Below are 24,976 nucleotides of genomic sequence, written 5' to 3' on the forward strand. Positions count from 1 at the left end.
CTGGCTTTCCTACACCCTGGGCCCAGGACGCAGGCTGGGGTGTGGACAGCAGGGTAGGCTCTGAGGGGCCCCGGTGCCCACATCATCCTTCCTTGGGGTTCTAGGGCAAGCTCTAGGCAGGCCTCAGGTTGTGTGTAGCATGGGTGGGAGAAGATAGGGAGAGAGACCACAGTTGCCACCCAATTCTTAAAAGGGACTATGACTAGGGAGGCCTGGAGTTTATCTTTTTCCCAGCGCAGGCAACTCATTGAGGGTGTCGGGGCCACTCCAGCAAGCTCTGGGAAAAGAGGGGCTCTAGGAATGTGGCTCTCTGTTTTGGGGGAGGAGATAAGAGCCCTGTCTCTCCACCAAGCACCCCGTGGATGTGTCCTTATCCCTGGTATGTCCTAGGCAGGTCTAATGCTGACCCCAGGCTCCCACCCCTGCAGGCCTGGTGAGTGTCCCCAAGTACCCATTCCGGGAGCAGAAGGAGGACTTCACCTTTGTGTCCCTGCTCACGCGGTCCGAAGTCATCACAGCCCTGAGCAAGGTGCGGGCTGAGTGCAACAAGGTGACCGCCATGTCGCTGTTCCACTCCAACCTCTCCAAGTACAGCCGCCTGGAGGAGTTCGAGCAGATCCAGTCTCAGACTGTCTCCCAGGTGCCTGGGTAGCTGGGCATGGTGGGCGGGCACAGTCAGGCCCTGGGAGCCAACACATCAGAATCCCTGGGAAGCTCAGGCTTAGTAGGTCACTTGAGATAAGGCCATGGCCTCTTCCAAGGTCTTTTGGGGGCCTGCAGTGGGGCCAGGTGTGTGACTTGTCTTGAAAAGAAAAGGAGAGTCTGGCTCCCTTCCTAATCACTTTATGCCAGGCCTGGTTGCCATGGGGCAGGTCCCTTGTCTTGGAAAACCCCACTTCTGGGTCCACCTGAGGATCAGATGTGAGGGAGGCAGAAGGCAGCCTCCCTCCACTCCATTAAGGTCACTCTGCGTGTATGTAGGTATATATACCTACGTGTGTGCAAGATGCACTCCTCCCTTGTCTCTGTCTGTCTTCATGGCTGGAGGGAAAGCCCTGATCTGTATCTTTCCCTCTCTCCCTCCTTCCCCACTGAGCAGCCCTGGGCCCTGGGGGGCATGTGAAGAGATGGGTTGGCAGGGTTTGTGTTTTAGTCACTTTGGCAGTAAGTTGGGGGTGGGAGAGATCCCTCAGATGAATCCTGAGGCCACCTCAAAATCCAAGTGTGTAAAGTCCTGTAGCACGGCAGCTGTGGACGGTGGGTCCCTGGGGTGGGCTTTGTAATGACTTCCGTGACCACTCCAGGTGCAGATGTTCCTCAAGGACAGCTGGGTCAGCACGCTGAAGGTAGCCATGCGCAGCAGCCTGCGTGATATGAGCAAGGGCTGGTACAACCTCTATGAGACCAACTGGGAGGTGTACCTCATATCGAAGCTGCGCAAGCTGATGGAGTTGATCAAGTACATGCTTCAGGACATGCTGCGCTTCCTGGTGCAAGACTCACTGACCAGCTTCTCACAGTTCATCAGCGATGCCTGCTGCAGTGTGCTTGACTGCACCGATGACATGGTCTGGGGGGAGGACCTCATAAACAGCCCCTACAGGTGGGGCCCTGCTGGGCAGAGGCAGCTATTCCTTGCCAGGCCCTAGTGGCTTGGTCCATGCAGCCAGGACCAAGATGCTAAGCAGCATCCTGTGGATGGTGGGTCTCTGAGGAGGGCTGTGTCCCCTAAGCTACCAGGCAATGCCCCACAAGCCCTGGATTGCATTTGGGTGACCCTCATTCACTCCATCTTTGAGTTACTCAGTTGAGAAGTGTTCTTTGAGTGCTTTCCATGAAACCAGAGATACAGTTTCTATGGAAACCAGAGATACAGTTTCTTTTCTCTCTGGAAGACAAACAACAAAACCCTTAAATAGAAAATACAATGGGTGATTTTCTTAGGGGTTAGGATAGATAATTGGGGGTGGGCCTTTGCCAAGGGCTCCAGAGAGAAGATGGCATCTGAGCGTGAGAAGAACCAGGTTATGTTGGGGCTTACTAGGTGGAGGGACCAACCTGTGCAGAGGCACCCAGGGGATAGAGGACTTGGGACAGTGGAGGAAGGGTATGCCAATGCAGGCCTCAGAAGTGTGACTGGAGTGGGGAGGGGCAGAGAAGCCTGGTTCAGGATGAAGTGGGAGAGATTGTAGAGACCATTCCAGATCATGAAGGGTTCCCTGGGGTCACAATCAGGGGCTGGATTTCATTTAAGTGAGACAGAAGCTGTCAGAGGGGCTCCGGCTGGGATCCAGACGTGGGGCTTTCGGTGGGTCGTGGACATCTGAAGCCAAGAATGTGGGCTTCCAGGGAGAGCTTAGGCCAATCTTCCCTGAGGACCTCAGGACAGGGAGATGACTCTTCCTCTCTGTGGTGCCTGGGAATCTTTGGACACGAGGTAACTACAGAGGAACTTGACTGGCCGGGATCTTTCTCTCTGGTAACTTGGACGTTTCTGGAAGGAAAGAGAAAGCCAGTCACATGCATGGAGAATCTCGAGAGTCATAGAACTGGGTGGAGGGACCAAGGAAGGGCAAGGAGTGCTCCTCAGACCCTTGTGCATAATCAGCCTGACCATTGCCTCTCAGGCCCCGGAAGAATCCCCTGTTCATTGTGGACCTGGTGCTGGACAGCTCAGGGGTGCACTACAGCACAGCGCTGGAGCAGTTTGAGACATCTCTGCTCAATCTCTTTGACAAGGGAATCCTGGCCACCCACTCTGTGCCCCAGTTGGAGAAGGTACACACTGCAGCTTGGGCAGGTCCTGGGTACCTGCTTCCCTATCTGTTAGTGGCTCTCCAAGCTGCAGGGTGCTGCCACCAATATCAGAGCTGTTAAAGTTCTACAACAGGTCTCCCAATTGGCGGGCAGTATGCTTGGCCCTGAAGTTCTCAAATATCTTCTTTAATCCTCACCATAAACTGAATTGTGAGCTCTTCACATCTCCACTTTGTAAACCTGGAGAAGTTCCGTTTTTAGCCTCGGTCCCAGAGCTGCTAAGAGTGAAAACTGCAATTTGAATCCTGGACTTGCAGGACTAATACTGCCACAGCCCTGAGTCCTACTCCTTTGATCCCACCCAGCTTCTGGACTCTCTCTCTCTCTCTCTCTCTTTTTGTACCTGAGGTGTGAAAAGAAACAGGTTATGTTGGGGCTACTTGGTGGAGGGACCAATCTTTGCAGAGGCACCCAGAGACTGAGGACTTGGACAGTGGGCACTTAACCACTGAGCCACATCCCCAGTCCTTTTTAAATTTTTATTTAGAGACAGGGTCTTGTCAAGTTGCTTAGGACCTCACTAAGTTGCTGAGGCTGGCTTTGAACTCATGAACTTCCTGCCTCAGCCTCCAGAGCCACTGGGACTGGCCTCTCTCTTCATCCTGAGAGTGAACAAGGGCCAACATCCACACAGGGGACTAGTGTACCCAGCTACACGTAGCCCACTCCCTAGACCCCCAAAACCCTGCAACTCAAGTCCCCTCTCATCTCCCCTGCCAGTCAGTCAGCAACATGGTCGCCCCTTCTGCTCTTTTCCTTGGAACTGGGCTAAGTGAGGCCAGGCAGAGGAGAATATTGTCCCTCAGTGGGCCTCATGGTGGCTTCTGACCTCGAATTGGTCTTCAGCCCCCTGTAGGACTTGCCACTCCATGCTTTGAGCACTGTCACCCACTCAGTTTTGAGATCACACCCTGCCCCTGCTTGCCTAGCTCCCTGGGAGCACAGCTGAATTTCCAGTCCCTCTGCCCACCTACCCCACAGCTCATCCAGTTCTGCCCCTTCTGGCCCCTTTTCTCCTAGATGGTGATGGAGGACATCTTTATCAGCGGCGACCCTCTGCTAGAGTCCGTGGGGCTTCATGAGCCACTTGTGGAGGAACTCAGGTCCACCATCACCAATGCTCTGCGAAAGGCCATGATCCCCCTGCAGGCCTACGCCAAGGAGTACAGAAAGTACCTGGAGCTGAACAACAACGACATCAGTGTCTTCCTCAAGTGCGTGCGTGCTTCTGCGTGTATGTGTTCAAGCCTGAGTGTGTCCGTGTGTATCCCCCCCCACCTTGCTCACTCTGCTCTGCCCCTCACCTGTGCACCCTGTCCTAAGGGCCTACCAGACCCAGTGCCCATCGGCAAATGAGGTGCGGGAGGTGGTGAAGACCCACCTGAAGGAGAAAGAGATCCTGGACAACTCACTGCCCAGCAGCATCATCATCGGGCCCTTCTACATCAACGTGGACAATGTCAAGCAGAGCCTGTCCAAGAAGCGCAAAGCCCTGGCCACTTCCATGCTAGACATCCTGGCCAAGAACCTGCACAAGGAGGTGGACAGTGTAGGTGCCCACCGGCCTTGCCCCAGTGACCACAGCTTCAATACAAGCATCCTTGTGTAGCTGATATACTCCTGCTAGCAATATGTCCCCAAGCAGGGTCAGGGGTATCTGCAGAGGCCTAGGCCAAGAGAAGGAAATGGAAGTCCCCCTGTCTTGATCTTGAGCTGTCCTGTGTAGGAGGTAGCTTTCTCCTTTCCTGGACTCACAGAGACCTGGGAAGCCCTGACTTAGCATACCCTGGAATCGATGGTTCTGCAGAGCTAAGGATATGCCAATGCAGGCCTCAGAAGTCCTGAGTGTGTTGGTGGGACCAGAAAAATCTGGGAGGATAAAGCCTACTGAGAGACACCCTTGCCTCTCGAGAGACCTCAGCAACCCAGGGAGTGTCTTTCATAGAAAGCACTGCAGAGTGATGGGGGTGGAAGGGTTACCTGTTGGGAGCCACAAGGGGCCATAGAAGGGGAAGCAGGCCCCAAAGAAGGCAAACAAGGGTCACATAGTCTTCCCCGGCCTTCTTCCCACTGTCAGATCTGCGAGGAATTCCGTGCTATTAGCCGCAAGATCTACGAGAAGCCCAACAGCATTGAGGAGCTGGCCGAGCTGCGAGAGTGGATGAAGGGCATCCCCGAGAAACAAGTGGGGCTGGAGGTAAGGTGGGCACATGGGACTGGACACCGGTGTTCAGGAGGAGCCCGGTAGGACTGGAAGTCCAGTGGGCACTTGGGGAACTCGATGCTGGAGGTACTGGGCTTAATATTCAGGGACTGGGGACAGGGGCAGGGCTGGGAGATTGGGAGTTGAGAGGCTGGAGGTGAGGTAGATACCAGGAGGACATGTGGACTTCAGGAGGTTGTGGGGGCATTGGCAGATACGAGGAGCTATACAGTGTGGGAGGTCACAAGGACTGAAGGCATGGGTCAGGGGCCTGGAAACTACAAATGAGGTGGTCATGGTTCTTGGAGCCCTGGCCCTGCTGCTGGTCTCTCCACCCTGTCCATCTCCTTCTACCCAGGCCTCTCCTCTCTGGAAGGGAACAGTCCCTCCCTAGTCCCCAGTCACTTCAGATAGCCCCGTCCCAATAGACCCTTTCCCTAGCACAGTTCTTATCACCCCCGTTCATGTAGGAGCGGATTGTCAAAGTCATGAGTGACTACGAGGTCATGGACGAATTCTTTTACAACCTCAGCACAGAGGACTTCAATGACAAGTGAGTGGGAACATTGTCTCCCACACTCGCAGGGAATGGGGAAGGAGGTGCTACAGGGTTTCTCATGTGTCCCAGCTGCTACAGGTTGTGAAATCATATCAAAATGCCTTGCCAAGCTGGGTGCAGTGGCCTGGAATAGCAGCCACTTGGGAGGCTGAGGGAGGAAGATCACAAGTTGAAGGCCAGTCTCCGCAGTTTAAGGAAACCTTGTCTCAAAATTAAAATTAAAAAGGGATGGGGACATAGCTCAGTGGTTAAATCCCCAGTCCGAAAGAAAGAAAGAGAGAGAGAGAGAGAGAAAGAGAGAGAGAGAGAGAGAGAAAGAAAGAAATGTCTTGCCAAGATGAAATGCCACACAGGGGCCAGGACCAGGCAGGGCCAGGTAATCAATGGAGCAGAAAGAAATCATTTGGGGCACAATCCTCTTGGTGGAGGGGCCCACCTGCTTCTTCAGTCTAGTCTGGTTACCTGGACCTAGACCCCTGCTTTGTGGTTGAGGAGCACTGAGAGAAGGCAAGGCCCCACCTGGTGGGCAGTCTCTGGGCCACTAGAAACCCCTGCCCCAGCCCTGCCTCCCAGACAAGTTGGGGAGCTTCAAGAGCATCAGGGCCCTGCTCAGGAACTCCAAGACACCAGCCTGGCAGGTGCTCAAGAGGGGCCTCCCCTCAGGGTTGCCATCCATATGGCTATGGCAGGTGGAATTCCCAAGTTCCATGGATGGCCTACATTAGCTAAGCAGAGGGAATTGGTCTGATAGGAAGGAAGCTGGCCTGGTGGCCTTGGTTTGTCACCAATGTTGCTTTGCCTCATGTGAGGTGAGGCCCTACCGTCCCTGGGGCTTCAGAGGGAACTTAGCATTTCTCTTCTCATTTCTGCTTCCTCCTGGGCACATTGGGTATGCACCTCACTGCAAGCCGACCGCAGTTCCCAAAGGTTAGGGCAGAGGTGGCCTCCCTGTTGATGGAAGGTGGTATCTCTCTGCTCAGTTGGACTTCCCAGTTTCCCAGTCCCAGCTGACTCTAACTGCTACCTAGGTTCCCCCAATCCTGCTCTTACCCAGGCTCCAGGTTCCTGGAGGAGTATCCTTGTCTGGCCTCTCCACCCCATCATTTCAGCTGTGGCATTTCTCCCCATCCCAACTCCCATCCCGGCCAGGTGGGCTGCCAGCAACTGGCCCTCTAAGATCCTCGGGCAGTTAGAGATGGTGCGGCAGCAGCATATCGAGGAAGAAGAAAAGTTCCACAAAATCCAGGTCATGGATCAGAACAACTTCCAGGAGAAGCTGGAAGGGCTGCAGGTGGGGCTTGGTGGAGGGCTCTGTACTAAGATCCTCTACACACACACATACAAACACACACACACACACACACACACACACACACTGTGCTGCAGGCCTGGCCTCATTTCTTGCATTTAAGACATGTTTTGTCAATGCATGATGGATGCGTGGATAAGTGAATGGACACACGGCTGAAAAAATGAACAGAGAGGCCAAAGAGAAGCCTGAGCAGCAAGCTTCAGAAGAATTCAGAGGAGTGGGCCCTAAGTCTTCTCTTGTGTCCGTGCTGCCCCAGTGGGCAGTGGGCACAAGTGGTTAGGGCACTGAGTCTCCCCCTCCTTTCCCCGAGCATTGCCAGGTCACCATGGGGCAGTCAGCCTGCCTGTAATGGGCTACCAACCTGTCACTCCAAAGTCCCCTCAGAGCTGGGAGGAGTCAAAGCCCCAGGAACTCAGGTTTCTTGGGGTGGGAGTAGGCAGACGCATGGGCATGGTGGTGCTTCAGGGGCATGTGACCCTTGCTTCTTGGCTTGCAGCTTGTGGTAGCTGGCTTCTCCATCCACGTGGAGATTGCAAGAGCACACGAAATTGCCAACGAGGTGCGGCGGGTCAAGAAGCAGCTGAAGGACTGCCAGCAGTTGGCAATGCTCTACAACAACCGCGAGCGCATCTTTGGCTTGCCCGTCACCAATGTAGGCCTCCCGCAGGCACTGTCCCCTCTTGATCCCCCGGGCTTCAGGAAGCAGCTTGCAGCTATAGTCACAAGCAGAATCCAGCTGCTGTGCCCAGGGCTCTGACATGTTGGGGCAGGACTCTGAGCATGCTGCAGAGGGGAGATAATCTGACCTTGACTTTCAGGAGGCTACTGGAAAGACGCAGGAGACCATAGCCTGGGAGGGACAGAAAGAAGGGAGGCCATGCCTGGGTCTCTGGCGCAGGAACAGGGATAGCACTCAGGAACAAGGAGGGAGCAGAGTAGCTGGCCCAAGTAGGAGCAGGGTGGAGAGAGCCTGGGGAGCATCCCAACCCTGCCCTCGGTCCCTGCAGTACGACAAGCTTTCCAGGATGGTGAAGGACTTCCAGCCTTACCTGGACCTCTGGACCACAGCCTCCGACTGGCTGCGCTGGTCTGAAAGCTGGATGAATGACCCCCTGACAGCCATTGATGCCGAGCAGATGGAGAAGAACGTCGTTGAGTCCTTCAAGACCATGCATAAGTGCGTAAAGCAGTTCAAGGACATCCAAGGTAGGTGGCCAAGCCAGCCTGTCCCCACCTTCCCCCTGCCGATGTTGGCTGCCTCTTATGCCTGCCTCCCTACCCAACAGCCTGCCAGGATGTGGCCTTAGATATTCGAGCCCGCATTGAGGAGTTCAAGCCATACATCCCGCTGATCCAGGGCCTGCGCAACCCTGGCATGCGGAACCGGCACTGGGATATACTGTCCAATGAGATTGACATCAATGTCAGGCCCAAGGCCAACCTGACCTTTTCCCGCTGCCTCGAGATGAACCTGCAGGACCATATTGAAAGTATCAGCAAGGTGGCTGAGGTGGCTGGCAAGGAGTATGCCATCGAGCAGGTAAGCAGCCAGCAGCAGACCCACCCCACCCCACCGGATTGGCCCTGCCAAACCTTAGCACTTGGCCTCCGGCCTTTGCAATGACAGCCACTTGGGAGACTGATAGTAATTGGCCCCATTCCTGGGGCCATCATGCCCAGGGGGTAAGGTGCATTGTATTAAGTGAGTTAATCATGTATGTAAAGTGCTTGGCTATTATTCCTCAGTTACTCCTCTCAAGATTCCAGGAAAAAGTTGATAGCATTATCCTTATTTAGCAGATGAGTACATGAGCTCAGTGGTAGAGTACTTGCCTAGGGTGCACAAGGCCCTCGGTCTGATCCCCAGCACCACTAACTAAATAAACAATAGATGAGTACCTTAAGGCTCAGGGTGGTTCAGCAACTGGCCAAGGTGACACAGTCAGAACCAGGACCAGCACCCGCACTGGTAACTTTGCTGCCTCCCAACACATGCGTGTAAGTGTGTCATATACATGTAGCACATGTAGGAGAGTGAGTCAGAAAAGGGCCCACTGAGGACTTGTGGACCAGGTAACCTAGTGTATCTTCCAGAGGGCCCTACGCAGAAGTCATTCACTAGGTCTGTTCTTCCCTGACCAGTGCTGGTCAGAGAGCATGATGGCCAGCCCCTTCCTGGGACCCAGCCTTGATTCATCCCCCACCCCAGGCACTGGACAAGATGGAGAAGGAGTGGTCAACCATCCTGTTCAACGTGCTGCCCTACAAGGAGACAGACACCTACATTCTCAAGAGCCCAGATGAGGCCTCACAGCTGCTGGACGACCACATCGTCATGACCCAGAGCATGTCCTTCTCACCCTACAAGAAGCCCTTCGAGCAACGCATCAACTCCTGGGAGAGCAAACTAAAGCTGACCCAGGTAGGCCCCCCTTCCCCTGTCTTTTCTCTCCCTCCCCACCCCCAGAGAACCCTGTCTCATAAGGGGATGGGGGCTTGAAGCAGTGGAGGGTCTTGCCCATATTCTCTGAGCTCCTGGCTCTCTGATAGGCCCTCCATTCAGAAGAGGGTGACCAAGATGGGTGGGACTGTCCATCTATGACGTATGGCCACTGAAAAAAAGCAGTAGGGATGTGAAGAGGACAGGATTAGTCCAAAAAATATGGTTACTAACAGACCTTCAAAGGGCAAAACCATTGTAACAGTTGAAATTTGTGTGCTGGACACCATGAGGCCCCAAAGCTCTCATTATCCTTTCCCACACTGCCCTCAACCATATCTCATTTGGATCTACCTTGGGGAGAGGGAGCCAGGGCATTGGGACTGTTCTTGTCTCTGGCTTTCAAAACCAGAGGCAGAGGCAGCCCATAGAGCCCTGTAAAACAGGCCTGAAGGTATGTCTGACAGTCCCTTCTTGGGGCCTTTCTGAGAGGCCTCCAGTGAAGGCCAGAAACTGGATGAGAAGGGCTTATCTCTACGCCCCAGGACCACCTAGAGATTCCTGAGCTGATCAGCACTGCCCCTAAGTGTTCTTCCTTTGTTTATAATGTCTTGTTTGTTTTTGTTTTGGGTACTGGGGATTGAACCCAAGGTGCTTCACCACTGAGCCACATACCCAACCCTTTTTTATATTTTATTTTGAGATAGGGTCTCGCTGAGGTGCTTAGGGCCTTGCTAAGTTGCTGAGGCTGGCTTTGAACTCATGTTCCTCCTATCTCAGCCTCCCAAGTTGCTGGGATTACAGGCCTGCACTACTCAGCTCCACTGCAGTTTTATCCCCGCTTTCCATTTTCTCTAAGGCTCAGTAAAAGCATTTTGCCAACTCTCCCAACATGTACCTGCAAAGTAATCTCACTGAGTCCCTTGGTCAGTGCCTCATATAGAGGCTATCACCATGCTGGGCCCTTGGTGATCCAGGGGCAGAACTGGCCCCTTAGTGGACTGAGGGCTTCCCAAAGGCAGTAGCCAGGCCCTGTTCCCCTACTCCTCCTGGTGCCCACATGGACCTGGCATGGCCCTGGCCAAAACTGACTGTGGCACACAGTTCACGAGGAGGAGATAAATGAATGAATTTGCAATGATGAGAGAAGATGAGAGGTGGTTCCTAAATGGGGAGTTGGGAGGCAGAAGGGGGAAATAGCTTTTTTAAAGATGTCTCACCCTTGAACTGAGGTTTCAAAGACCATTTTAGGTATCTCAAGATCCCGAAAATGAACCTCAGAGAATGCTAGGGTCATGCACTCCAGAGAACTACCAGGACACTTTCTTCTGTCACCTTGAGGTTTGCTGACTTGGGCATGGTCCCTCATAGGAAGAGCAGAAACCTTGGCTCTTCCAAGAGAAGAGGGCATGGACTTCCTATGGGTAATGGGATTTCTCTGGAGGGCAGGCATCCCTCTTCCTGGTTTTCTCATGGAGTTCCATGCTTACAGCACCATCTAGAAATTTCCCTGTGGACACTGGCTCTGGTGCCCAGCACTCTGATGAGACAAAATGACTTGATCATGAGGAACAGAACCCAACTCAGACCTCAGGCCCTGGCAGTTCATATCCTCACCTTACCCTGTCCCACTTGCCTAGGAGGTACTGGAGGAATGGCTGAACTGTCAGCGGGCCTGGCTCTACTTGGAGCCCATCTTCAGCTCTGAGGACATCACCCGGCAGCTGCCTGTAGAGAGTAAGCGCTATCAGACCATGGAGCGGATCTGGAGGAAGATCATGAAGAATGTCTACGAGAACCACAAGGCAAGTGTGGCAGAGCTGGCGAGCAGTTAAGACCCCCAAGGGGCCTGGTCACATTGTTGGGAGTCTCCCAGTCTCTTCCCTCCTAAAACAAGGACTGGAGAACACATCTAAGGCTTTGATTGTAGCCCATGTCCTGGGTTCCCTAGTCCCAGAGGTGCTCCTCAGAAGCACCACAGTTGATGGTTTGGAGATTTGCCAACCACACTATCATTTTAGAGGCCCTGTCAAGTCCTGCAGCAAAGCAAACTTCTTACCTTCGTTTAACCCTCATTTTTGTTTTTTTAATCATAGACTTTTTTTCTGTGGAGTTGGCAGGGCTGATGGAGGCAGCCCCTGACTCAGGGACAATTTTCCTGCCTCTTCCTTCCTTCTGGAGGTCTCTAGGTGGTGTGGGCGAACCTGCCTTGCAACCTCCCAGTTGGAGCATGCTCACATTCACTTGTTCTCATGCCTCCCTAACCCCTGCAGGTAATCAATGTGTGCGCTGACCAGAGATTGCTGGACAGCCTTCGGGACTGCAACAAGCTGCTGGACCTGGTGCAGAAGGGCCTCAGCGAGTACCTGGAAACCAAGCGGAGTGCCTTCCCCAGGTAGGCATCATGGCCCTTGTCCACTGTCAGTGTCAGCCCTTGAGGATGAACATCAAGGGCCCTGCCAGGCTAGGGGGCAAGAATGTTAAGTGGTGCCAAGGCTGCCAGGGCCCAGAAAGCCTGCCTGACCCATTCTTTCATCCCTGTTCCCATGGCAGATTCTACTTCCTATCTGATGACGAACTACTGGAGATCTTGTCCCAGACAAAGGACCCCACAGCCGTGCAACCCCACCTGCGCAAGTGCTTCGAGAACATTGCCCGGGTATGTAGCTGGGCTTGGGGCTCAGGGCCAGGACCCCTGGGGCACATTCCAGGAAGAACATCCCTTGTGTCAAGCTCTCTTAGTGGGGATAAGGTGGAAATTGAGAGTCTGGTCTTCAGAGACACACCTGGGGCTAGAGGGAGGAAGGTCAGCTACAGAACTGTCCCCTGTCTTCTCAGGGTTGGGGGATCTTGGCTCTCAATTCATCTAAGGGCTCTCTGTCCCCCAGCACACTGAGGTGTTGGCTAGATCAAGACACCCATGAGGTCTGGGACTATAGCCTAATAGTAGAACATTTGCCTTGCACATGGGAGGCACTGGGTTCCATCCTCAGCACCACGTAAAATAAATAAAATAGAGGTATTGTCCACCTACAACTAAAAAAAAAAAAAGTTGTCTAGTTTAATGGTTGTAAAGTTGCATCCAGAGAGAGAGAGACCATGAGGCCAAAAGGCTCACAACCTTCCTCATCTCCTCCTGTTCCTAAAAGAAAATTATACAGACCTGAACAGAACACAGACACACAGGACAGACTGAGCCTCCTTCCCCAAGGGTCTGCATCAGGCCAGGGCTGGGGCACAGCTCGGGACCTGCAGTCAGAGAAGTCCCAGCCAAGAGAGACATTCAGGTTCCCTTCCAAAGCAGGAGGGCACCAGTGGGAGGGGTCAGCTTCTAGTTTACTCAGAGTAACCCTGTTCTCGCCCCCACCACCACCACCACCATGGCTGCAGCTGCTGTTCCAGGAGGACCTGGAGATCACACACATGTACTCTGCGGAGGGTGAAGAGGTGAAGCTGACCTTCTCCATCTACCCAACCAGCAACGTGGAGGACTGGTTGCGGGAGGTGGAGCAGAGCATGAAGGCCAGCGTGCGCAACTTCATTGAGAGGGCCATCCTGGCCTATCCCACAGTGAGCACACCCTGCCATGGAGCCTTCCTGCCACCCTCCATGTTGCTCCATTCCCAGGCCCTCTCTGTGCTCCCACCTGCTTCCTCCTTAGGCCACAGCCCTAATGCCAGTTGTTCTCATCTTTATGGGATCTCTGGGGACTCAGGCGGGAATCAGAAACCTTCCTTTCTACACACACTCCAGAAAGTGAAATTCCTCCAAATAATAATCATAATCACACTCACCCCAAGCCCTGGGCTGGAATAACACCTGCAGACTTCTCTAGGCCCTCCCATCAGCCACTGGGCTACAGGGCAAGGCACCTCACAGAGGAGGTTCAGAGGTGTTTTCTATTCTATTGTGATTTGCAAGAGCAGAGCCAGAATTTGAATCCGGGACTGTGTTCCCTGATCCGGGGCTCCCACCTGTCTGCTCCAAGGTCTCATCTGCTTAGGAAAAATGATTCTGCCTACCCAGGGCATAATGGCATCTCTCTTTAAGGGAAAGGTGCAATTGATCTCTCTCTTTTTTTTTTTTTTGGTACCAGGGATTAAACCCAGGGGCACTTAACCACTGAGCCATATCTGCAGCCCATTTTATATTTTATTTAGAGACAGGATCTCACTGAATTGCTTAGGACCTCTCTAAGCTGCTGAGGCTGGCTTTGAACTTGAGATCTTTTTGCCTCAGCCTCCAGAGCTACTTGGATTATCTGCGTGCACCATTGTGCCCGGCCTTCATGTCCACAATTGACCCTTTGAGCCCAGAGATTTTAAAGGCCAAAGCACAAACAACATTTAAAGGAAGAAGAGGGGAAGGGTCAGAGCTGGAAAGTGCCTAGATCAACCTGCCCCTGTTGTCTTTTCAGATGCCCAGGACCCAGTGGGTTCTGAATTGGCCTGGCCAGGTGACCATTGCTGGCTGCCAGACCTACTGGACCATGGAGGTGGCACAGGCTCTGGAGGTCAACAACCTCAGCACTGATCTGTTCCCCAAGCTCTCCGAGCAGGTGGGAATGAAGAGGATCACTACTCCTTGCACCCTTGATGCCCCCAGGAGAGCCCAGACCTCCAGGAACTTTTTCCTATATTGATCTGGAAGAGGCCTAGGGTTGGGTTCAAAAAGCAGGTCAGGAACCCCTGAAATGTGTCTCACAACAGCAACCAGCAGAAGGGACTGGGGGCCTGAGGAGGCTCTGAGGCCAGGCAGGTGCCCCTCTTCCAATGGTCAGTGAGGGAAGCACATGCCCATGTCTCTCCTGCACTGTCCCTTGGGCCTTTCTGGCTCCATACCAACACTCCAGCCTCCAGCCCCTCAGCAGGCTCCACCAGGCCCTGAAGGTTCAGATGCCATGCATATGTCTCCATTTTTATTTACTTCCCTCCCCCTGCCTGGTCCCTGCTCCCCTGCTCTCCTAGACTATCAGTCCTTGGAGAGAGGAACTCTGTGTGGCAGAACCCACCCTCGGTACCAGGGAGAAGTCTCCCTGCAGATAACAGACAGCTGACAGTGTCCCCATTCCTGCAGCTCAGTGACCTGGTAGCCCTGGTACGAGGGAAACTGTCCCGTATGCAGCGGGCGGTGCTGTCAGCACTGATCGTCATCGAGGTCCATGCCAAGGACGTGGTGAAAAAGCTGATCGAGGAGCACGTGGTCAGTGTGAATGATTTTGAGTGGATCTCACAGCTCAGGTGAGGGCCAGAGTGGCTGTCAGGATGGGGCCCAGAGAGGGATGAACAGTCACTTAACAAGAAGCTGATCCTGGCCCTTGAGGCTCTGGGACAAGCTGGGCAGGGGGGTTTTAAAACCCTCATTCCTCAAAAGAACCCCCTCTGCTCAGCTACATGCCTGCCTGTGGCCTGTGGTCCCATGACCAGGTACCCATCTCCCTGTACTGCCAGGTACTACTGGACCAATAATGATCTGTACATCCGGGCTGTGAATGCTGAGTTCATCTATGGCTACGAGTACCTAGGCAACAGTGGGAGGCTGGTGATCACACCCCTCACTGACAGGTGCCGGTCCCCTCCCCAGTTGGGTTGGGTTTTTGTTTTGTTTTGTTTTTGGTATTAGGGAGTGAATCCAGGGGTGCTTAACCACTGAGCCATGTCCCCAGCCCTTTTTTGTATTCTATTTAGAGACAGGGTCTCACTGAGTTATGTAGGGCCCCACTAAGTTGCTGAGGTTGGCTTTGAATCCGCGATCCTCCTGCCTCAGCCTCCTGAGCCGCTGGGATTACAGGCGTGTTCCAGCATGCCAGGCCCCAGTTGGGACTGGAGTAAGGGAAGAGAATTGGCCACACGTCAGCCAGCTCTGTGGGTCCCTGAGCAAAGCTCTCCAGGCCTATGACGTGGGACAGGGAGAACACTGAGCAGGTAGTCATAGGCTCCAATCCTGACCCCAACAGCCAGGCTGGGCACATCTGGGACCCAAGAGGAGAGAGGACCCAAAAGAAAGAGCTGTGGAAAGCCCCAGGAAGGGGAAGTGCCCAGGACATAGGTGGCCTTCCTCTGTCCTACAGGTGCTATCTGACTCTGACTGGGGCCCTGCACCTCAAGTTTGGTGGTGCTCCAGCTGGTCCAGCTGGCACAGGGAAGACAGAGACCACCAAAGATCTGGGCAAGGCCTTGGCCATACAGACGGTTGTGTTCAACTGCTCTGACCAGCTCGACTTCATGGCCATGGGCAAGTTCTTCAAGGGCCTGGCCAGGTGAGGCTGGGGTGTGAGGTGGCACCAGAGAGGGCATAAAGACTGAGCCCTCTTCCTGGGGAGGGCCAGGTGAGGAGCATCATAGGACAGTGGGGGCCAGGAGGGCTCTGAATGCACCTCCTCCACTCTCACAGTGCTGGGGCCTGGGCCTGCTTTGACGAGTTCAATCGGATCGACATTGAGGTGCTGTCTGTGGTGGCACAGCAGATCACCACCATCCAGAAGGCACAGCAACAGCGGGTGAGCCACCCCCCACCATTGCCATCAGCTCTGTCACCAGGGGTTCCCATGCCGCAGGTGGAAAGCCAGGCCATCAGGCCTGCCTAGTGCCAGTCTCTCATCTCACAGGGGCATGGCACTGTCCACGAGCCACCACCATTGCAGAACTGTGTCTTGAGGGGCTTTGTAGCTTATCAGGAAGCCCCACATTTTTATCCTGGTCTGGTGGCAGATCCCAGGCCAAGCTGGGACAGATAAAGGGGTCCCTGCCTGTGTCCTGATGCTAATGCAAAGCCCTGGATATTGGTTCTCTCTCTAGCCTTATTCAAGGTCCCCAGGGATCTTGTCCTGGAGATGAGAGATGAGAGCTGAGAGGCTGGTGGTTACTCCCTGCAAGGGAGAGCCCTGGTGCCTAGTCAGGGCTGAGTTTGTCTAAGTCTGGGAAGATCAGTATCAGGAATTGGAAGTAGAGAGAGTGGAAAGCAAAAAAGTATGTGGGACCTCAAAAGGACCAGAGCTGGGGCTAGGGTTGTAGCTCAGTGGTAGAGCACTTGCCTAGCATAGTCTGAGACCCACATACCATTGCCTGGGTTCGATCCTCAGCACCACATAAAGATAAATAAATAAAGGTATTGTATCCATCTACAACTACAAAAAATGTTTTTTTTAAAAAAAGGACCAGAGCCAGGACCTGGGAGGCCATGGGTGCTCACTGGGACCTGAGGTCTTAAGCCAGATCCTGAAAGAAAGTCCATCCATGACCAGGGGTCCAGTACTAGCTGACACGCTGCCATCAGGACAGGGGAATGAGTAGAAGAAAGGAAGGCACATCCAGAGGAAGGGATAGGGCTGGGCAACCCCTGCCCCAAGTAAGTTCACCCCCTGACCCCTACCCAACACAGGTGGAGCGCTTCGTATTTGAGGGTGTCGAGATCCCACTTGTACCGTCTTGCGCAGTGTTTATCACCATGAATCCAGGATACGCAGGCCGCACTGAACTGCCTGACAATCTGAAGGCAAGTTCAGGCCCCGGGTGCTCCGGGTGGACTCAACTTTGTCTGTGCCATGGGATCCCCGGGTGGAAGGCCTGGGTTTCAAGATAATAAATCATTTATTTAAGGACACACAGCTGCCTGGATAAAAGGAGCCGTGGTTCTCTATGATAGATCTCCTGCCCAAGGGTCCTGAGGCCCAGCCATAGAGAGATGCCCCACACTTGTCCTCGGGGCATGGGAGAAGTCAGGGATGCTCATGCATGTGAAGGCCATCTGATAGGAGCCATTAGGCTAGGCCTACAGAAGAAATGGGAAGCCAAGAGAGGCCACCTGTTTCAGACAAACACAGAGGACCTGTTGTTTCTAATGGCCAAAACTGTCCAGCCACAGAGCAAATGGAAGGCTCAGTCATGGCAGGCATGATGCAGAAAGGAATCCCAGCATTAGCCAGGGAGGAAGGTCAGGTGAAGCTGCCTTCTGAGGAGCAGATAGTTCAGAGAGTGGGTGGGTACCCTGTGGCTGGGTGAAGTCTGAGACCCACATACCATTGCCCAGGCACTCTTTCGACCTGTCGCCATGATGGTCCCGGATTATGCCATGATTGCTGAGATCTCCCTCTACTCCTTTGGATTCAATGAGGCTAATGTGCTCGCTAAGAAGATCACAACCACCTTCAAGCTGTCCTCCGAGCAGCTCAGCTCCCAGGTGAGGCCTCAGCCAGTTTCCAAAGGCCCTCAGACTGCTCCCCCCACCCCAGCCTCTAGAGATGCTCCAAGTTCACTTTCTATGGAGCACCAGCCAAGGGCCAGGTTCTGTGCTATCTGCTTCACAGACGTTACTTTAGACTCTTCCAAGCAACCCTGTGAGATAGGAGTTACATCCCTGTTTCTCAGGTGAGTATGCTGAGATCCCAAGCAGCTAAGAGCCTGGCCAGGTTCATGCAGTGCACAGTGGAACAGCAGCAGGAGTCAGGGACTGCCTTCTAATCATCCTCTTTGAACAGTGCCCCTCCCCACCCCCTGTTGAAGCAAACTATCCTACATGGTTCTGGAAATGCCCTCAGCCCTTCCCAAACCCAGTCTCTACGTGCAGCTTTGAGACCAAGATTTCTGGGATGGGTGCTGGTCTGTGGTCAGGTCTGAGGTAGCTCTCATGGGCTGGTACCATGGGGCAAAGTGAATCACTTAACTATTTTTAACACATCTGCTATATAATGTGGGAGAGACAGGACCAATGGGAAAAGCCACAGTGTTGCAGCCAAAAGGTTAAGTTGGGAAAGATGTTGCAAAGAATGTTAGAAGGAAACTCAAAAGCCATGGAGGCCAACCTATTTGTTGCACAGATGAATCCAAAAAAAAAAAAAAATTGTTTCCTGTTTCACTCACTTTTTCAAAACAACTTGAGTATGTCCCTGCCCTCGGCACTGTGCTGGGACTAGGTATTTAGCATTGACCAAGGCAGTGCAGAGCAGGGGATGTAGAATAGGCAGCCAAATAAAGTGAGATGGCTATTGGGATGGTGAAATGGGTGTGTGGGGGGGTGTCAGAAGAGCCCAAAGGAGGGGCACCCAGACCAGATTGGGGCATGCAGGGGAGTGGTCTCCAAAGAGCTGCAGGGGAACTGACATTTTGAGGGTGAGCTGGGTGAGGTGGCATGGCCAGGTACCAAGTGGGCAGCAGAGTGGCCCACCCATGCCTCCTCCTGAATGGTGACCACAGGATCACTATGACTTCGGGATGAGAGCTGTGAAGACTGTGATCTCAGCTGCTGGGAACCTCAAGCGAGAAAACCCCGATATGAATGAGGTGAGCTCCAGCCATCAGGGCTCCTGGGGCAAGAAATCAGGGCAGCTGGAGAGGCGCCTGACCCTGAAGCTGGTGCCCACACCTGCTTCAGGAGCTGATCTGCCTCCGGGCCATTCGGGACGTGAACGTGCCCAAGTTCCTACAGGAGGACCTCAAACTCTTCTCGGGGATTGTATCTGACCTGTTCCCCACTATCAGGGAAGAGGAGACTGATTACGGCATCCTGGACAAGGCCATCCGCAAGGCCTGTGAGAAGAGCAACCTCAAGGATGTGGAGGGTGAGCCACTGGCCCCTGCCTCCTGCAGTCCCATGCATGTCTGATCAGTGAGCTCATGCTGGCTCAGGCTGGCTTCAGCCATCTTGGAGCCCAGATGGGAGACAGAGGCAAGGCAGACCAAACCTTAGGGTCCCTTATACCTGGCCAAGTGTGCATGGGCAGGGTCTCTCAGTTTGGCATTTGGGGGCAGGGCAGATGTCTCTGACCCTTTCTCTACCCACTAGGTGATAGGAAGCAAGTACTGTTCCCTTCCTGGGACCTCATGATTCAGGCCCGCCTGTCCATGTGGTCCCTTCTTGGGCTTTGCTCCATGGGATGCCAGCTGCTTGCTGACAGATTTTCCCTTCTCTGCTTGGATGCTGGTAGTGGGGGAGGGTCACAGCCTAGCCACTGCGTGTCCATCCTGACACAGCTGCTCCCTCCTCTCCTCTCAGTCTATTCCAGCTGGTCTTTTTGGGGGATAGGGGTGCTTCTCCAGGGAGGTGTGCCTGACCACCCTGGCCACACAGACCCCTCCTGTAGGACCTGAGCAATCGGTGAGCTCATGCTCAGCCCTTTAAGGCCTCTCTCCCCACTGCTCTTCAGTTCCATGTGTGGCTCTCATGCCTCTACCTCTGGCCCCCTCCTGCACCGGCCCCAGCAACCTTGTTGAACAAAGCCTTAGACTTTTTTTCCCCCCTCATAGCCTTAGATCATCTTTGCCATCTCTGGTTAATTGGATCCTCTCCCTTTGGCAGGGACCACCAGGCATGCAGTGCCAGAGCCACCACTACCCTTGTGTCAAAACAATACACTCCTTTCCTATCCACATGGGCCTGACCTTCTGCCTGCATCTGTCCTGATAGCTCCTCACTGTCCCTAGGATTCTGTTGCCAAGATTTTGCCTCATATTGTCCAGTACCTTAAGAGGTCTCAGCTTTGTGTAGAAGTTGATTGTGGGGCCTGTGACGGCCAACACTGAGCACGCCTGGGACAACGGACCACCCAAAGGATGTTAGGGAATGACCGTCCCAATGGGAATACTGGTTGGCATCTAGAAGGTTCCTGAGCAATGCCAGGCTCTGTGCTTAGGGTTTTAGCTGCTTCATAGGCTGCTATGAGGTAGGTACTGCCTCCATCCTCATTTTCCAGATGAGGAAACTGAGGCTCAAGGAATGAAGTAATTAACTCCAGACCACACAAGCTAGGGGCAGAGTCATGGCCCAAGCCTATGCTCTGACCCCTAGGTTCCTCTGCCATGTCCCCGCAGGCTTCCTGACCAAGTGTATCCAGCTCTATGAGACTACGGTGGTGCGGCACGGCCTCATGCTTGTTGGGCCCACAGGCTCTGGCAAAAGTAACGTAAGTGGAGCCCAGCAGGGCAGCCCAGGGCCTGGTCAGAAGGCCTGAGGGGTGTTGCAGCTTGGATAGGAGCGTGGGCCTCCTTTGTACCCCCTTGACCTCGAGACTGCTCCTCCCACTTCCTGTGGTCCTCCGTCCCCTCCAGCCCTGCTGTCTGAGGCAACAGGAGGTTCACTCTCAGGTGGCCATCTCCCCAGTGTTACAGAGTCCTAGCAGCCGCCATGACATCTCTGAAGGGGCAGCCGTCCATCAGTGGCGGCGTGTATGAGGCCGTCAATTACTATGTGCTCAACCCCAAGTCTATCACCATGGGCCAGCTGTATGGGGAGTTTGACCTGCTCACCCACGAGTGGTGAGTGCCCCCACCCCCGTTCCCTCTGGTGACTGCTGTACTCCCAGGCCTCTGGAGGCTGTGCGTGGGCCCACTTAGAACAGTGGCAGGTTAGGAGTCCAGGCTCTGCAGCCCGAAGCCTGGAATTCTGTCCACCATTCCACTCCCTCCCTATATGACTTGCCATTCCCCACCTGTGTCCCTGCATCAACACAATGAGGACAATGATGCCATTATTATGGTAAGGTGCGAATGAACTTAACACACGGAAAGTGCCTGGAATCATGTCTGACACACAGTAAATGCTCAGTAAATGGCCCTTGTCCTTGCCCCAAGAGAGTCTGGTGGTCCCTCTCGGGGCCTCTGCTCCCAGGTTAGGACATGCATTTTAGGAGAAGTGCATTGAGCTGGGAGAAGAGCAACTGGATGGAGACCCCTTGAAGATCAGCACCTGAGGGTCTTTCATCTGGAGCTATGCTATTTCTCCAAAGAGTCTCCCTTTTAGCCTGGCACAGTGGCACATGTCTGTGATCTTAGCATTGGGGAGCCTGAGGCAGGAGGATCAAAGTCAGCCTCAGCAACTTAGCAAGGCCCTAAGCAACTCAGCAAGACCCTGTCTCAAAATAAATTATAAAACAGGCTGGAGATGTGGCTTAGTGGTTAAGTGCCCCTGGATTCACTCCCTAGTACAAAAAAAAAAAAAAAGCCTCCCTTTTCTTGGTGAGGATGTCTGCATGGCTCCAGTATTCTACAACCTAATGGGGGTTGGGTATCAAGAAGGGAGAGTCAACTATTTTTCCCAATGTGAGTCTGTCCTGATTTCCCCATTTCTAGTGAAGGGTTTCACCCATACCTACTAGAGGGAGGCACTCTTCAGGGCAGAGAAAAATATCGCATTAAAGAAACAATTATTCGATACTATCTTTGGAAGCACGGTAAGGAAGACTACTCAGGATACACCATAAGTGTAGGGACAACTGCAACAGGGTCTGCCATGGAGCTCAGTTCCGAATGCAATAGGGACAAGTGGGAATTTATAGCCAAGAGGACACATTGAGGGGAAGAGGCGTTCTGGCTAAGCCAACTAACAGGATTCTGGGTGAAGACAGGTCAAGTGATCAGATCTTACCTGGGAGAGGTGAAAGAGGAGGGTCCTGATTAGATATCAAGGTTGATCAAGTATCCAGGGTGACCAGATATTCAGGGCGACAGTTTCTGGCTGAACTGACTTTGAAGCCTTCTTTGCTAAAACTGGATTTTACAAGGAACTGCACAGATGGGCTCAGGAGAAGCCTCAGGAGCCTGACTAAAGTTTGGCCAAGCAGAGAATCTTTGTCACCCCTTCTAGCCTATTTCCTGGCCTGCAGAGCCTCTGAAGTGTGAGCCTCCCTGGGTTCTGTGGCAGGATCTGGCCCTTCTTCAGCTCTTCCCACTTTCCAGAACTGTGTGTGCCTCCATCTCTGTCTTTGCCTCCTCCCCTATTCCCTGGTTCCTGTCAGGATGCCACTGTTTATCTTCTTTCAATGTGACTTCTGTGGAGATTCAGCGGGGAGGGGATAGAGCAAGTTCTCATTACACCGTGTTGCACCCAAAGGTCCCATTTCTCCTAGTATAATTTTTAAATAAATGAAGGTACTGAAGGGAGTCGGGAAGCATATTGGGGCCATTCAGGCAGCCAGGTTTCCCAGGGAGCCAGTCACACCCACCGCCCTGCCTTCCTGGCACTTACAACCCTCTCCTTCCTGGTGACTGCAGGACAGATGGGATTTTCTCCTCTCTCATTCGGGTGGGGGCCATTGCCTCGGACACCAACAAGAAGTGGTACATGTTCGATGGGCCAGTGGATGCTGTCTGGATCGAGAACATGAACACGGTGCTGGATGATAACAAGAAGCTGTGCCTCAGCTCCGGGGAGATCATCAAGCTCACAGAGGTGCACCTGCCCACTCCTCCACAGCTGGGTGGGCCTGGAGGCTGAACCACACAGGTCAGGCCTTATCCCCTCCATCCCTGCCTCTCAGGGCCACAGCTGTGTCTCAGACTATCACTGTGACCCACCCAGGAGCCTTCCAGCCAGTGGCGCTCAGACTCAGCTCCCAGCCCTGCACACCATCACCTTGCCATGTCTTATACAGCTAGCTGCTCTGTGCTACCATTTCAGTAGACCTACTTCCTGTGATTCCCCAAGCCCAGGGCCAGGAGGACTGTCCCGCCATTCCTTGGCTGATGTGGCCCAGTACCTCCTTGACCCACTTTCAGCCATATTGGCCCAGTCTGGGTTTAGTGTCCAGCCCATCCTAGAAACATACCCAGGATCTGGTGGGCAGTTCCCAAGAAAGAGGGCTATGCTCTGGGCATAGAAGCATTTCAGTTTGCATGCTGATCTGAGCTCTTGAGTCATTCTGAGAACACCTGGCAGTCCGTGTGGACCTGTGTCCATGGCAGGGGATTCTTGAGCAGAGCACATAGTTCTTATCAGACTTTCTAGGCCTTCAGGGACCTCAGGCTGGCCAGAGAATCCCAGGAATCTCCCAATTTTGGCTTCTCCTCAGGGATCCCAGGAAGGCCACATTCTTGATCCCCACCACAGCCCTGTCCCACCCCATGGCCTGCCCACAGATCCTTCTAGCAGGATGGGTAGCCCCCACCCCTGCCATGACCCTGCAGCCTCCTCTGGCTCTGGGGTCCGGCAGCTGGCACACTCACATGGATTATCTTGGCACCAGGCAATGACCATGATGTTCGAGGTGCAGGACCTGGCAGTGGCCTCACCAGCTACCGTGTCCCGCTGTGGTATGGTGTACCTGGAGCCCAGCATCCTGGGGCTCATGCCCTTCGTTGAGTGCTGGCTAAGCAAGCTCCCTGCATTGCTGAAGCCCCACGAGGAGCAATTCAAAAGTCTATTTGTCAGATTCCTGGAGGTTAGTGAGGGTATGGGTATACCCAGCTAAGTGGGGTGGCAGGGCATTGTGGCCACCAGCCGTGAGAGCTGGGTGCTCACTCCCTCCAGGAGTCCATCGACTTTGTTCGTTCCTCGGTGAAGGAGGTGATCCCCTCAACCAATAGCAACCTGACCATGAGCCTCCTCAAGTTGCTCGATTGCTTCTTCAAGCCCTTTTTACCTAGAGAGGTACAATCCTGAACAGCAGTGTTGAAAGCATAATCCTTCTTGCCCCCTGCTCTTCCTGCCCAGGATTACCTGAGGGCCCTGAATCCCAAGTCCAGTTTCCTGGAAGAGAAACCAGATTGGCTCAGCATAGGTCATGGGACCTCCCCCTCACCCCCAACCCTCATCCAATGGGCTGTAGAGAGGCAAAACTATGACACATCCCTACCCGACTTCCTCAAGCTGCCCGGTACTATTCCTGTCTTAGCCTAACACTGTTCCTTCCATTCCCAGGGCCTCAAAAAAATTCCTCCTGAGAAACTGAGTCGCATCCAAGAACTGATTGAACCCTGGTTCATTTTCTCCCTGGTCTGGACTGTGGGTGCCACTGGAGACAGCAATAGCCGTGACAAGTTTAGCCAATGGCTAAAGACCAAGATGTCCGTAGAGAATGTGAGCTGTGGCAAGCCCCCAGGCCCCGCCCCCAGGGGCCAGCAGCTGGCAAAACTCCTGAGCCTCAAACCTGCTTTCTTCCTGGTCCTCGGCAGCTGACTCTGCTCTTCCCTGAGGAGGGGCTGGTGTACGACTACAGGCTGGAGGACGCTGGGATCAGCAGCACAGAGGATGATTACGAGGAAGACGAGGACAGCAAGCAGGTGCCGCAGGCCTGCCCAGGAGCCGGGGTGGGGAGGGCCGCACTGGGAAGTGACCATTCTCCCTGAGGAATAATAGCCACAGAGAGGAAGCCACAGGGACAGGCACCAGGTCTCAGACTGGGGGTTATTTTCATCATCTCATGGGTCCTTACAGCCCCACTGGGTGGGTCATTATGTGCCCACTTTCCAGACCAGGACATTGACTCAGAACAGTCACACCTGGGCAGAGCTGGGCTTGAACCTGGAGCTGGAAGACCTCAGTGGGTCTCCCTTCCCAACCGTGTACATTTCCTGGTTTCAATTCTGAGCCCAAGGACTGGCTGCCCCAGTTCTACTTAAAAGTCCCATTTTGAAGTTACAGCTCAGCAGTAGAGCGCTTGCCTAACACGTGTGAGGCACTGGGTTCAATCCTCACATGTGCGCTTTCTCTCTCTCTCTCTCTCTATATATATATATATATATATATTTTTTTTTTTTTTTTTTTTTTTTTTTTTTTTAAACGTCCCATTTTCCAGGTTGAGGATGTGGCACAGTGGTTAAGTGCCCCTGAGTTCAATCCCTGAGACCAAAAAAAAAAAAAAAAAAAAAGAAAAAGGAAAAAAAAATCCATTTTCCCAAAAACCAAACTCCCTAAAAGGCTCAAGGGAAAACTCTG

At 53.5% G+C, this 24,976-nt stretch overlaps 1 protein-coding gene across 1 annotated transcript in view; it reads left to right on the top strand.

Annotated features, from left to right (window-relative positions):
• Positions 1 to 24,976, top strand: part of Dnah1 (dynein axonemal heavy chain 1) — a 66,669-nt gene that overhangs the window by 15,082 nt on the left and 26,611 nt on the right. The window contains exons 9-40 of the mRNA XM_027947834.3: positions 429 to 640; positions 1,305 to 1,603; positions 2,628 to 2,778; positions 3,838 to 4,031; positions 4,141 to 4,366; positions 4,895 to 5,014; positions 5,491 to 5,573; positions 6,729 to 6,870; positions 7,388 to 7,543; positions 7,899 to 8,097; positions 8,178 to 8,431; positions 9,101 to 9,313; positions 10,972 to 11,136; positions 11,605 to 11,726; positions 11,885 to 11,990; positions 12,722 to 12,901; positions 13,749 to 13,889; positions 14,408 to 14,571; positions 14,782 to 14,895; positions 15,402 to 15,590; positions 15,725 to 15,830; positions 16,712 to 16,825; positions 17,360 to 17,509; positions 18,523 to 18,609; positions 18,701 to 18,887; positions 20,137 to 20,228; positions 20,426 to 20,580; positions 22,315 to 22,492; positions 23,286 to 23,480; positions 23,570 to 23,689; positions 23,960 to 24,118; positions 24,214 to 24,321. Of these exons, the coding sequence (XP_027803635.2) occupies positions 429 to 640; positions 1,305 to 1,603; positions 2,628 to 2,778; positions 3,838 to 4,031; positions 4,141 to 4,366; positions 4,895 to 5,014; positions 5,491 to 5,573; positions 6,729 to 6,870; positions 7,388 to 7,543; positions 7,899 to 8,097; positions 8,178 to 8,431; positions 9,101 to 9,313; positions 10,972 to 11,136; positions 11,605 to 11,726; positions 11,885 to 11,990; positions 12,722 to 12,901; positions 13,749 to 13,889; positions 14,408 to 14,571; positions 14,782 to 14,895; positions 15,402 to 15,590; positions 15,725 to 15,830; positions 16,712 to 16,825; positions 17,360 to 17,509; positions 18,523 to 18,609; positions 18,701 to 18,887; positions 20,137 to 20,228; positions 20,426 to 20,580; positions 22,315 to 22,492; positions 23,286 to 23,480; positions 23,570 to 23,689; positions 23,960 to 24,118; positions 24,214 to 24,321 (5,081 nt within the window). The remainder of the gene's footprint in view (positions 1 to 428; positions 641 to 1,304; positions 1,604 to 2,627; positions 2,779 to 3,837; positions 4,032 to 4,140; positions 4,367 to 4,894; positions 5,015 to 5,490; positions 5,574 to 6,728; positions 6,871 to 7,387; positions 7,544 to 7,898; positions 8,098 to 8,177; positions 8,432 to 9,100; positions 9,314 to 10,971; positions 11,137 to 11,604; positions 11,727 to 11,884; positions 11,991 to 12,721; positions 12,902 to 13,748; positions 13,890 to 14,407; positions 14,572 to 14,781; positions 14,896 to 15,401; positions 15,591 to 15,724; positions 15,831 to 16,711; positions 16,826 to 17,359; positions 17,510 to 18,522; positions 18,610 to 18,700; positions 18,888 to 20,136; positions 20,229 to 20,425; positions 20,581 to 22,314; positions 22,493 to 23,285; positions 23,481 to 23,569; positions 23,690 to 23,959; positions 24,119 to 24,213; positions 24,322 to 24,976) is intronic.

This window comes from Marmota flaviventris, chromosome 1 (genome assembly GCF_047511675.1).
Source record: "Marmota flaviventris isolate mMarFla1 chromosome 1, mMarFla1.hap1, whole genome shotgun sequence".
Taxonomy (NCBI): domain Eukaryota; kingdom Metazoa; phylum Chordata; class Mammalia; order Rodentia; family Sciuridae; genus Marmota; species Marmota flaviventris.